The sequence below is a fragment of the Chelonoidis abingdonii genome, chromosome 1 (assembly GCF_003597395.2).
Source record: "Chelonoidis abingdonii isolate Lonesome George chromosome 1, CheloAbing_2.0, whole genome shotgun sequence".
Lineage (NCBI taxonomy): Eukaryota > Metazoa > Chordata > Testudines > Testudinidae > Chelonoidis > Chelonoidis abingdonii.
This window is the reverse complement of record NC_133769.1, coordinates 368,389,601-368,403,617: the sequence shown is the minus strand read 5'-3', so window position 1 is coordinate 368,403,617 and position 14,017 is coordinate 368,389,601. Positions and strand designations below refer to the sequence as shown.

The window sequence follows — 14,017 nt, the reverse complement described above, 5'->3', positions numbered from 1 at the left end:
GCTTTCAGGCATTTCACTTTTGTGACTGTAGCTTTTCCATTTAACTAGCTTCCTCACTTTTGTGTAGTTCCCCTTTCTGAAGTTAAATGCTGCTGTGGTCAGCTTCTTTGATATTTCCCCTCCCCCACACAAAAGGATGTTAGATTTAATTTTAGTATGGTTGCTATTATCAAGCAGTTCATCTATATTCACCTCTTGGACCAGACCCTGTGTTCCACTTGGGACTAAAATCAAGAATTGCCTCTCCTCTTGTGGGTTCCAGGACTAGCTGCTCCAAGAAGCAGTCCTTAATGGTGATCAGAAACTTTATCTCTGTAGTCCATCCTGAGGTGACATGTACTCAGTCAATATGGGGATACTTGAAATCCCCCAATATTATTGAGCTTTCTATTTTTATAGCCTCTCTAATCTCCTGGAGCACAATCACCATCCTGGTCACCAGTATATTCCTACTGCTATACTCTTATTCAAGCATGGAATTTCTATCCATAGACATTCTATGGTATAGTTTGAGTCATTTAAGATTTTTACTATGTTTGACTCTATGCTTTCTTTCACATGTCATGCCACTCCCCCACCAGCACGACCTACACTGTCCTTTCTCTGTATCAGAAGTGGAGCTTGCAGAGCTTCTCTGCCTACCAGACTTGGGGAAAGGAAGCTCAGCACTTCTGACAGAGATGACTGGTGCCTGCTGAGAGTGGGGGGCACAATTTAAAGGTTTGCCCCCTCCAACAGCTTGAATCACGCACCCCCTGCTCCCACCCAACAAACATACCCCTCTTACTCTCAGCGGCCCCTCCCTGCAGCTCCCAGGTGTTAGCTCTATGTGGAAAGAGGCAAAGAGCTGGGAGCTGCAGGAGAGACTGCTGGGAGTTGCAGGAGAGGCTGCTGCTTTATATCCATGGGGAGAGGCAGCAGCAAATGCAATGGCTCTCCCTGCAGCTCCCAGCTGTTTGCGGTTGCCTCTCCCCAGGGCCACAACTCCCAGCTTGACGGCTCCAGTAGCTGCTGTGCAGGGAGAGGGCCTGGCAGCACCATGTGACAGAGCCTGGCCAGCAAACCCTGGCAAAAATCTGGTCATGTGCCCCCCATGTGTCACCTCCAGCTTCTTCCAACCAGAGCAGGGAGGCGGAGGGGAAGATATGTCGCATGGCTTCAGCACTGCGGGGGGTGCCTGCCGGGGCTTGAGGTTTCAGCAGGAGCAGGGCAGAACCCCGAGCCCCGGCAGACATGTCCTGGCTCTCGAGCCTCTGAAGATTGTGGTATGCGGCGTGGAGGATCAGTACGTTTGGCCACTCCTGCTGTGTATTTTGTATCCTGGTATCACCATGTCCCACTGATTATCATCATTCCACCGAGTTTATGTGATGCCTGCTATATCAATATCCTCATTTAATAGCAGGCAGTCACGTTCACCCATCTTCATATTTAGATTTCTAGCATCTATATACAAGCACTTATAAAAAATTTGTCACGTTTTAGCTGTCTGCCATTATGTGATGTAACTGACTAGGACTTTTTTTCGTTTGACTGTTTCTCTTTGGTTCATACCTGTACTTTATCAACTTGTAGTCTCTCCTCTTTAGTAGGATACAGAGAATCCCTGCTAACAGATCCTCTCCTAAGGGATATCTCCATCCAAACCATGTGCTCCTCAGCATCTCTCGGCTTTCCACAAACTCTTAGTTTAAAAACTCCACACTACGACCTTTTTAATTTTACATGCCAGCAATCTGGTCCCATTTTGGTTTAGCTGGAGCCCATCCTTTCTGTATAGGTCCCTTCTTTCCCAAAAGGTTCCCCACTTCCTAATAAACTTAAATCCTTTCTCCCTACACCATCATCTCATCCACACACTGAGACCCTGCAGTTCTGCCTGTCTAACTGGCCCTGCAGGGGAAACTAGAAGCATTTCAGAGAATGCTAGCAGTGAGGTCCTGGACTTCTCTCTCTTATCTAGCAGCCTAAATTTGGCCTCCAGAACCTTTCTTCTACCTTACGTGTGCAGCCAATTGAAACTTGCATCAGGACACACGGTTTGAGCTTGACCAACTTTATTTCATTACTCCACACCCTTGCAGCAGAATGCAGGACTCCCAAGGTGATGATCCATGAAGGCAATTACACAAAAGAGAAAAAATAGACTCTCTTTGGTGATTAGTAGTAAAATTAGGCAAGCAAAATCTCTTTTTACCAAGCACTCTAAGGGACTTACCTTGCTCTGTTTTCAAATGTATTAGGTGCTGATGCTGCATTTATGCAAGTTGATATGTATACACACAGTGTATACTATACAATAGTCTTAAAATTCATTTTTTGCTCTGAATAGCTCTGCTGAATAGCGGTTAAAAGACCATATTGCTTTAGCTCAGGGGTAGGCAACCTATGGCACACATGTCAAAGGAGGCACGCAAGCTGATTTTCAGTGGTATTCACACTGACCAGTCCGAAGGGCTCTGCATTTTAATTTAATTTTAAATGAAGCTTCTTAAACATTTTAAAAACCTTATTTACTTTACATATAACAATAGTTTAGTTATATATTATAGACTTATAGAAAGAGACCTTCTAAGAACATTAAAATGTATTACTGGCATGCAAAACCTTAAATTAGAGTGAATAAATGAAGACTCGGCATAGCACTTCTGAAAGGTTGCAGACCCCTGATTTAGCTGAACATTTTGAAGTTACAAAGGCAGAGGGAAAATCTGATCACCACACCATGTGACATCAGCTCCTCCCTTCAGTTCTTCTCAGCAGTACTAGTTTATGCTCCATTATGGTTATAAACTTCACAAGACATGAAGCCATCACTCCCATTCAAGGGAGAACAGCTTTAAGTTAGTAAACAGGTGAGCCAAAGAAACGAGCAAAGCAAAAGATACAAACTTGTCTAGTTCCCCCTTTTTTGATTTGTGACCTACATGGGATATGCAGCAATGTCATCTGGAGTTGCCACAATGGGCTGCTAAGAGTGCCTGTAAACACCCACAGGGACACAGAGGATCAGCTGTTGCTCTGTATATTTAGCTCAGGGAGCACAGAAAGGAAAAGTGATCTCTCCGCTTTCCTTAAACAGAGCACCATCAAACCAGATTTCCGAGTACTCTCAGAAGAGCACAGTGTTGTATGAGATTTTCAACTTCTCTCATGGAAGAAGAAAGCTGGATTTGATAGTGTTACAAGACTCCCAACTCCTCTGACAAGCTGTTAAGGTGGCCTACTAGTGACCTGCACAAAGAACAGAGAGGCACAATACACCACAACTTTATTTCCTGCTGCATCTTTCAGACAAACTAACTGCTTTGACACATTAAAGGCAGTTAAATTATGAAAAATGGAAGCTCACTTGAGCGTTAAAATTAGATTTCCTTTTCTGTAACTGTTTGCAGGGAAGGTCACCAAGTGCAATAGGAACCACAGAGTGTGTTGCCATCACATTACAGAACAAAGAGATTTCAACCGAGGCAAGTTTTATAACTTCACAGATATATATGCATGTGATAACTTCACAGATATACATTCTCCTATGGCAGCTTCACAATGTAGCCAACAAACTCCTCTAAAGCAATCTCAGTGTCAAAAATAAGCCCAAGAAGAGAGTATACAATCTGGAAGCATGATGAAAAGAATTACCATTAGAGGGAATGGCAAACATAAGCAGAAGAGACCACTGCTGGACATAGCAGTCAACAGCCACTCTGCATTGTTACACTTTCTTTTAAAGTCATTTGGTTTTCAAAACCAACTGGAATGAGAATTGTAAAACACAGCAAGAGCTATCAAATGTCAACACACGTAAGAGAACACCATCTGTACACATGAAAAAGAACAGGGGACTAAGAACTTGGCTAGCACTGTGCAGAAAAAACATTTACATTAAGGGGTGAACAGGTTCCATAAGAACAGCCATACTGGTCCATCTAACCCAGCATCCTGTCTTCCAACAGTGGCCAATGCCAGGTGCTTCAGAGGGAATGAACAGAACAGGTAATCATCAAGTGATCCATCCCGTCGTTCACTTCCAGCTTATGGCAATCAGAAACTAAGGACACCCAGAGCATGGGGTTGTATCCCTGACCATCTTGGCTAACAGCCAAGTACAGACAACTTGAGGATTTCAGTAAAGGGAGGGGCTTGTGGGACGGGGGGAACCCAAAGGAAATATGGGAGCTCCTAGTTTCTAGCATATGGCCACACAGATCACGTGCGATATACTAGTACAAGTGTTCAAGCCACTGTAATTAAAGTTACTGATAAATAGCATCAGATAACTACCTTTTCACAAATCTCCGAGTTATCACCACTAGACTTCAACGTTAACATCCAGGGTAGCTAAACGGGAGCATGTCCAACATTTATCAGAACTATTATTTCTGGCTGTGTGCAGACTATGACATCACTATAATGGCTCCTTTAGGTTCACAGCCAGAAAGTTTTCTTTGCAACCACAAGCTTCAGAGACATTTCTAAAATGAGAATTTCAGATTCCTGAGAGCAATTATGTGGCACTTCAAGAAAAAAATGCATAATTATAAATCAATTTACATATTTGCATAATCTCAATAAACATTTTAACCCTCTGGCAGCCACACTTGTGTAAAGTTCATCTACCTCTCCACAAGGCTGCTTTATATCCGCAGATATCTGCATCCAAAGATGTGGATATCCACAGACCATTTTTGCGGATCGCGGATCGGATGCAGATACAAATTTTGTATCCAGCTCTAGAGATCTTGGCTGCGGATATGTTGGTCACTACAGACCTGGAATTTAAATAGAAAAAACATCCCACAAACTAAAGTTTGTTCAGTTAAATCATAAGACATGGGTGTCCTTAAACAGAACTGGAACCACCTTTGACTGAGTATGATCATAAATAGGTTGCTAATTAGAAGGGTTTTCCCATAAGAGCCAGGGTTCTCTCTTTAATTGGGGTCACCGCTATCATATTTAAACTTGATGAAAATCAATCTCAACAAATGGAAAAAACAATGATGCTTTAGAAGGACAGTTTAAGGTTGACAGACAAAATTTTCACTGGTCTTAAATATAGGTGTTTTTTGTTGTTGTTGTTTTTAAGAAACAGACCTTAATTTGGAAAAAAAATGAGTCAATTACATCCCCCATGGAAAAGATGGCTGCAGTGTGGATAAAATCCCAATTTCTCAATTGAGCAAAGAGTAACTCACTACAAAGCCAGAGCACTAGGTTTCATTTGCGCTCACGAGCATGCAGACATCACAACTGCCCCATAACTCTGCAACTCAAGCTTGCTCACAAGAACGGAGCAAGCTGAGTGGAGGGATAACTCAACATCTCAAAAAAGCCAGCAGGAGGACTTTCAGGTCTGCTGGCCTTTCAGAACATCTGCTGAAGATGTACGAATTCTCACTGAGGTGACTGCACTCAACCTTCAAAATCACCCCTAATCTCCCCCTCACTAATTCAAGAAAGTTAACAGAGGAAACTATTAAAGATGGACAGAAAGGCAACTGACTCAGAAACAGGGACTTTGTAGCATTAGGGATATTCCTCTACAACCCAGCAGCTGACTCCCAATTTGCGCACTGTGGAATGGGAAAGCAATTCTAAGGCTTTGCTTTTATGACAAATTGTCTGGCCCCAGGACTAAGGCCTCTTCTATTATGTACAAATAAGCCCATCTTCAACAGAACCCGGGAATGCTGACAGCAAGCCAGATTATGTCTGTCTACAAAGCAAAAAAAACAATCCCGCGTCACCAAGACTTAGAGCTCAGGTCAGCTAACTAGGGCTCACAGGGCTCGTGCTAGAGAACTTCCCCTGGCCTACGTTATTATGTGTACTTCCACACACAAGAAACAAATAGCTCCTTTACCCTTTGATGTCACCGGCTACCATTAAATTAAAGGGCTGGGTGGTCCAGCTTCCCTGATGTGTGAGCTACTGACAGTTTTTCCAATTGCTTTTCTGTTCACACTAACTCGGTGGGTATCTCAGGCCAAGCTTTTGCTCCTGGTGTCAACTGTGGACAGGTAAAATGATGGCATTCTCTGAACGGACTATTACCTCAGTCGTTTTCACACAATTTTACTAAAATGGCCTGACATTCTACAGTTATTCTCAGGATAATTTCATGCCCTAGAAGAACATAAGAACGGCCATACTGGGTCAGACCAAAGGTCCATCTAGCCCAGTATCCTGTCTTCCGACAGTGGCCAATGCCAGGTGAACAGAATGAGCAGAACAGGCAAACAGAGGCTAGGGACACCATCCCTGTCCATCTTGGCTAAAAGCCATTAGTGGCCCCATCTTTCATGAATTTATCTAGTTCTTTTTTGAACCCTGTAATAGTCTTGGCCTTCACAACATTCTCTGGCAAGGAGATCCACAGGTTGACTGTGTGTTGTGTGAAAAAAATACTTCCTTTTGTTTCTTTTAAACCTGCTGCCTATTAATTTCATTTGATGGCCTCTAGTTCTTGTGTTATGAGAAGGAGTAAATAACACTTCCTGAATTACTTTCTTCACACCAATCATGATTTTATAGACCTCTATTATAGCCCCCCCTTAGTCATCTTTTTTCCAAGCTGAAAAGTCCCAGTCTTATTAATCTCTCTTCATACAGCAGCCATTCCATACCCGTAATCATTTTTGTTGCCCTTTTCTGAACCTTTTCCAAGTCCAAAATATCTTTTTTGAGATGGGGCGACCACATCTGCATGCAGTATTCAAGATATGGGCATACCATGGATTTATATAGAGACAATACAATATTTTCTGTTTTATCTATCCCTTTCTTAATGATTCCCAGCATTCTGTTTGCTTTTTTGACTGCCACTACACATTGACTCAATGTTTTCAGAGAACTATCCACAACTCCAAAATCTCTTTCTTGAATGGTAACCACTAATTTAGACTCCATCATTTTATATGTATAGTTGGGTTTATGTTTTCCAACATACATTACCTTGCATTTATCAACATTGAACTTCATCTGTCATTCTGTTGCCCAATCACCCAGTTTTGAGATATCCTTTTGTAGCTTTTTGCAGTCTGCTTGGGACTTAACTATCTTGAGTAGTTTTGTATCACCAGTAAATTTTGCTACCTCAGTGTTTACCCCTTTTTCCAGATCATTTATGAACATGTTGAAAAGGACTGGGACCCCAGTACAGACCCCTGGGGACACCACTATTAACCTTTCTCCATAATGAAAACTGACCATTTATTCCTACCCTTTGTCTCCTATCTTTTAAACCAGTTACCAACCCATGAGAAAACCTTCTCTCTTATCCCATGATTGCTTACTTTGCTTAAGCGCCGTTGGTGAGGGACCTTGTCAAAGGTTTTCTGAAAATCTAAATACACTATATCCACTGGATCTCCTTTGTTCACATGCTTGTTGACCCCCTCAAAGAATTCTAATAGATTGGTGAAGCATGATTTCCCTTTACAAAAACCATGTTGACTATTCCTCAACAAATTATGTTCATCTATATGTCTGAAAACTTTGTTCTTTACTATAGTTTCAACCAGTTTGCCTGGTACTGAAGTCAGGCTTACCGGCCTGGAGCCCTTTTTAAAAATTGGTGTCACATTAGCTATCCTCCCATCATTTGGTACAGAAGCTGACTTAAATGATAGGTTAGACGACAGTTAGTAGTTCTGCAATTTCACATTCGAGTTCCCTCAGAACTCTTGAGTGAATACCATGTCGTCCTCGGGACTTATTACTGTTTAGTGTATCAATTTGTTCCAAAACCTCCTCTAATGACACCTCAGTCTGGGACAGTTCCTCAGATTTGTCACCTAAAAAGAATGGCTCAGAGGTTTGGGAATCTCCCTCACATCCTCAGAACAACTGCTGTGTTTACTCTGAAAATTAGACATAAAACACAGCCATACGGGTTCACATTTGTGAGCATTTATATCCATTCAAATAATCTGCCCAGGAGCTGGCCTCTAGCCACCAATGAAGAAAAGTTTTAAATACACGAAAAAATAAGGAGGCTCTTATAGCCCTGAAAGATGGAGAACAATGACTCAACAGGCAAGTCTAGCTTCAGATGCAGATGTGTCCAGACAGGCTAGCATTGACCATACAATTTACAAGTTTTTTTACACAGAGGCAAGCTCTGGACACAGATTCCCATGTAAGCTTCGCCAATGGCAATGAATTACATCTACTAGTGAGGTGTTGCATTGCACTGTGAAGTCTGGAATCACAGCACTTTGCAATATTTAACTCTGCCAATAAGCAAACAGAGATGATGATGCGTTTCTTGCAGTTGCAAAAGATCAATACATATCTACAGAGCCATATTTACATAGAAATATTTGCATAGAACAATATTTGCACATAAAATGCAAATGATGCAAGCTATTCTGAAAGCAAATTCAACAAGGAAATCACTTGGATTCTGAGAGCAGATACAAATTCAAAACCTTGACTATGTTATATACTCTCCACAGACAAGGAAAAAATAATATTTAGCTTTGCTGTTTTTTCAAATTTGAATCAGAAGATGGTCACTGATGTTAAATCATCAGTTCTAGAAAGGAGTATGTCAACTGGAGGGAAGTCAGAGAAGAACAACCAAAATTGTAAAGGGGCTAACTTGGAAGGAAAGATTAAAAGGAGTTAAATAATCATAATAGACTGTTCGCACTGGAGGAGTTCAAAACTCACTGTGGGACTTGAACACTTTCCCTTCTGATACACAAGTAAGTCTACTACAAAGTAAACCGCAAAGCAACTTTGCTCCCCACTTACTCACGAGTTTGGTGGCATACAATGGCACCACGGGGGCATTTTCAGGTAATGTCTGCTCTTTCAATTGATGGCATACAACTGCCTTCTTATGTTGGTTCTCAGGTTAGTGGCTTCTCTGCTGCTGCTGGAGGGTCACAAAGCAACGGTGGCAGAGCACATTCTCCATCCAGACTTGTCTAAGAGGGTGCCCTTTTCCCTCTCAGATGTGGAATTCACTAGCGAGCCATGCCTTTGTCAACTTCAGATTAGATTCATTCTGTGTGCTCTACATGGGTGACGACCCTTTTAAGACCTCAGCTGGTGCAGAATGCAGCTATCTGATGACTCACACATGGAGTGGCACATTTTGCCATGTGCTCCATTGTCTGCATTGGCTTCCAATTTGTTTCCAGGTGCAATTTATGCTACAGTTACTATGCTTGCTATGGTTGGGTCATGGGTATGAGAGATGCTGTTCTCTCTCTGTGCTTTACTTCACCAGATGAGATCAGCTGGGATACCTGAGGTGAGATTTGCAAATCTGGTGTAGGTCATTCCCAGTGAAGGGGGCTTGTCTCTGATAACACCATCCCGACAAAGCCTGTGTTTGTGCCCCATCTGGGCATGTTGCAGAGCTACCCCAGCCCCACTTAAATATATATATCTGAGAGTTCCAGATTTATTTGCAAGAAGCACACAACTACATTCCTACTGAAAATCTGCCTTTGCATGTTACAATTAACATCCAAGCTTTGAGAAAGCTTTACTGATCCCTTGTGGGTTTCTCAGAGAAGTCATCCAAGTAGCAAACCTCAGCGTCTGACCTCTAACCCACCATGTCAAAGCTGCATGTATCTGGCAGAGGAAAGCATGGGGTAAAACCCTTCTCACAGCTTCAGTGAAGTGCAAGGGACCTTTAAAAAATAGAACGACATGGCTCTGCATCACAAAGGCTGACTTTCCTCTCTTACAGCTGTTGAGCAGTCATCTTCTTGACATATGAAAGGTCACTGGCCTGCAAATCCTGTTCCCCAGGCAATAGGCAGAGAGAGAGAAAGGAAAGAGATAGACAATCAAACTAACCCTGCATCATTAGCAGCCCTTGGCACAAGAGTGTGAGGGGAGGATTTAGGCTTATTTCCAACAGTTGTTGTAGCAGGCAGGAATGTGCAATTGGGCCTCAAATTGAGAACTAAGTCGATGCCGCTGATGGCTTCTGGTGTTCTCCTCTTTCATCAAGCCACAGAAAACATGACGACAAAGACAAATTCTTTATGGCAGAGTTGCTGAGGTTGTGACTGCCCTACACTTGAGCAGAACAGATGAAGAATTTGAGGAAGACAGTCTAGTAAATTAGAGGATGCTGTAATTTCTCATCTTTTAGCTGAGTTTTAATTCACAGCCAAGTTGTAGGTGGGCAACCCATTGAAAATTAGCCATTTCAGCTGGCTGAAATATAAATCTTTTATAATTTCTAAGAGAAAAATCAGTTTATCAATAAGAATAAGGAAATATTCTCCTCTGTACATTGGGGAGTGTCATTTTTTTCTATATATTTATTTTCTAATGGCCTGTTTCAAGAAGGCTGTGACAGCACTACAACATTTCCAGGAAAAAACAGCCCAGAAAATACCATGGAAGACATGAGTCCTGTCCCAAGCAGCTTACAAACTAAATATGAGACATGACGGAATGGAAGGATAACTAAACAGTTATCATAGCACAGGCCTGGGGAGAAGATGGCAGGGAACTTCAAAAAGAGTGTACATTTACGAGTGAGGGCTAGTCTGTGGCATAACGCAATAAGGAAGACTTATCTGCCTAAAGTTGTTTGAGTGTGTGTGTTTTCTATCGTATCTACTTTAAGTAACCATATTAATTGGCTAATTTCTTGTAGCATCATAGCAGAAGTGGGTCTTAAAGAGGGACTTCGAGATTAGCTCTGGGAGGGCATTCACGGTGTAAGTGCAGCATGGAAAAAAACCAAAAGGACAAGAAACAGACAAACGAGGCAACAAGATTGGCGTCACTGAAGGAGTGGAAAGAGCGGCCTGCAACATGACACCAGGGTCAGCAAAGCCTGGAGGCCAGATTTAGGGAGAGCCTTGAAGGTGACGACAAGAAGTATTTGACATTGTGGAGAAAAGAAGCCAGTGGAGGGTGATGTGGTCAGGTCTATGGGTAAGGAATATGATCTTAGCAGCTGCATTTTGAATGGACTGGAAGCAACGATTCATAATCAGGACAAGAGATGAAGAAGGCTTGGATGACATATTTAGTTTTCTGAACAGATTGAAAAGGTTGGATATTTAAAGTGTTTTAAACTAGATAGTAGTAAATGGTGGCAACTTCAATATACAGCCAAGCCAGGGGTTGGGAAGGCTCAGAAAACCATCCAGAAAGGAGTCCACGGGGAGTATAATAATATTAATTATTTGTATTTCAGTAGCCCATAGAGGCCAGAGTAAAGTGACAATACAAAGAACACACAAGACAGATTCTTGCATCAGAACCTGCAAACTAATTTATAGATTAACAATTCTTTACATAGCGTTTATATAATGTCATCCAGCACATTCAAAGTGCTATACAAAACCTACTAATTAATCCTCAACTCTTTCAACGCTTTCAATATTGTCCCCACTTTACATATAGGGAAACTGAGGCAGACAAGTGAACTGACTGATCCAAGCCCATACCATGAGGCAGCGGCAGAGCCAGGATTAGAACTCTAGAGTTTATAAAAAGTCATCTGAGACAGGGAAAGGGACTGTACAAAATGTTTTCCTCACAGTGACGTGGAATTCAGATGGGAGCTCTTTGATCAGTCTGGGCAGTGAAATTGAGACAAAGAGAGAAGAGCTCTGTAGTGACAGAACAAACAACTTGCCCCATCAAGCGAGGAGGGCAGACGCTGGCTCTGAATTGCCACGGTTTCACATTTTGGACTGATGAGCCTTTTCTCTGCAGCAAATATTTTTAAAAGGAAGAGCTGCTTCATTATTATGGGCTTGTGTGACACATGGATTTACTGTGTGGGCTCAGGCAAGTCTTTAAATTCCCTGGGGCTCCACTTCCTTATCTGCAAAACGGGGATCATACGCCCTCACTGGGTTGGTGGGGGCGAGGTGGGGCAGAGACTCGTTGTTGGGAGGATTAGTCAGTCCAATGTTAGTAGAGAGCTTTCAGCAGGCAGAGCACGATACAAAAGCTAACATCACAGTAAATTGACCAAACCAGTCACAATGGAGAAAACAAAGGCTCCACTTCACAACGCAGAAACTGCAGATTACACTTTAGTAATTTCTTTTAAAAGGATCCAACTGTTCCATTTACGACCACACCTCCCTTCTGAAGCACTTCCAGGCGGACAGCATGTACACAGAGCTCAACTCTGCTGTATTGCCTCGAGGAGGTACCAGGGTCTAGTGCAGGGGTCTCAAAACACACGGCCCGTGGGGTTATTTCCTGTGGCCCATCATAGGAGCCAACTCCATCAGCAGCCAAGCTCCCCTCACCCCGCGCCTTCCACCCCCTGAGCGCGCCACGTCCCCACTCCTCCGCCTACCTCCCAGCGCTTAGGACTTTCCAGGAGGGATGGGGGAGGAGCGGTGACATGGCATGCTCAGGGAAGGAGGTGCAGAAGAAGCAGGGCCGGGGTGGGGATTTGGGGAAGGGGTTGGAATGCAGCAGGGAGCGGCAGAGTTGAGGCGGGGGTTGGCATGGAGGCAGGGAATCGGTGGGAAGAGGCGGGGCAGGGGTGGGGCCTCATGGAAGGGGTGGAGTGGGGGCAGGAACGGGGGCTGGGGGGGCTTTTGTATCTTTGTAAGAAAAGGTGTCAGTGATGCAGCCCTCGGGCCAATGTACTAGTCCTCACGTGGCCCTCATGGTGATTTGAGTGAGATCGCTCGTCTAGTGGACAGCACTTGTATCACGCTGGGGAGTAGTGTGGTCTAATGGATAAGGTACTGGATTGCGGAGTCATGATACTTAGGTTCTCTTGACCTTTGGCAAGTCACAACTCTGTGTCTTTGCCGGTCCCTTCAATTCAGGGCAAGGATTAGTCTCTTATTATGGAATTCTGGCAGCTTCAGTCTCTGCAGGCTGAAGATGAAGGCAGCCAACAACTACTCTGGAAAATGTTATCAGCTGATCTTTGGCCACCCCGACACAGTATCATCCAAACTAGAGCTGCCCTCCTAAAGAGGAAGGCATGAAGGGGAGGAAGGACAGGAGGGAGAAAGAAAGAAAAGTAGCTGTGAACTAACCTCATCACTCTCCTCTACATCCACGTTACCATTGGCGTCATCGTCCATCTGCTTGTGGATATTGCAGACAGCTTCAAAGCTGAGCTGCTCATCTTCAATGTGGCACAAGGGCTCATCAATTCGACAGAACTCTGTTCGGGGAGAAAAACACTAGCATTAGGTAGCCCCCATCACAAGAATTTCCATCTCACTCTCTTGCTCCGCGTCTTGCATTTGGAAAAGCAAGAAAAGTTTCTGGGGCAGGAATACACTGGGATATTTTAGTGTTCCAGACCCACAAATAAAAAGTAAGACTAGCTGGTCTCTATGATAGCCACAAATCCTGACAAAAAAAAATGGGTCAGGGCCTAACCTGGGCCAATCTATCTTAGGGACGAGCTCCTGCAGTAGTGCTGGAAATGCTGATCAGCCTGAGTGCATGGGAGGCAGGGCCTTCTCCACAAGAGGCCAGAGATTTTGTTTTCCCCAATAATCTACCTATCAGTTTTAGCCTGGGGGGAAGGATTTCAGGGTTGTTTTTTAGTGTGTATTTAGTGGGATTTATTTCTCATATATTTTAGTGTGTATCATTAGGACATTATGATATCTATTACAGTAGTGCTTAGCCACAGGACATTTTGTGGGTTTAGTTAAATTTATTTTATTCATTTCATTTTATACATATAAATTATTCAATAAAAAGATGGTATTTCCATTAAATATGGGATAGGCCATTTAAAGCTTTATATTTATAAACCAACACCTTAAATTGTGCCTCATACTTAATAAGTAGAGAATGCTGATTCAAAAACACAGGTGTCATGCTTACAGGAAATTTTAGAGGCTTTTGGATAGGAATTTGTTGATGGCACGAAGAGCCTTTCACCTAGCAGGTACCTAGATCGCATTCATTCCAGGTTGCTATTGACTGAAAGTTTTTACCATCTGATGGCACTTCTGAGGACTACATTAAATGAGTATGGTGGGTCTTAGTCCAGTTCCCATTGGACAGGTGTCCACATCACAAAACC

At 43.0% G+C, this 14,017-nt stretch overlaps 1 protein-coding gene across 5 annotated transcripts in view; it reads right to left on the bottom strand.

Moving 5' to 3' along the window:
- STIM1 (stromal interaction molecule 1) overlaps positions 1 to 14,017 on the bottom strand; it is a 174,623-nt gene that overhangs the window by 74,546 nt on the left and 86,060 nt on the right. For 3 of the 5 annotated variants that reach the window (XM_075061860.1, XM_075061861.1, XM_075061862.1), the window contains one exon: positions 13,008 to 13,138. The exons of the other annotated variants lie outside the window; for them this stretch is intronic. In XM_075061860.1, coding sequence (XP_074917961.1) covers positions 13,008 to 13,138 — 131 coding nt within the window. The remainder of the gene's footprint in view (positions 1 to 13,007; positions 13,139 to 14,017) is intronic. 5 annotated transcript variants of the gene reach the window in all.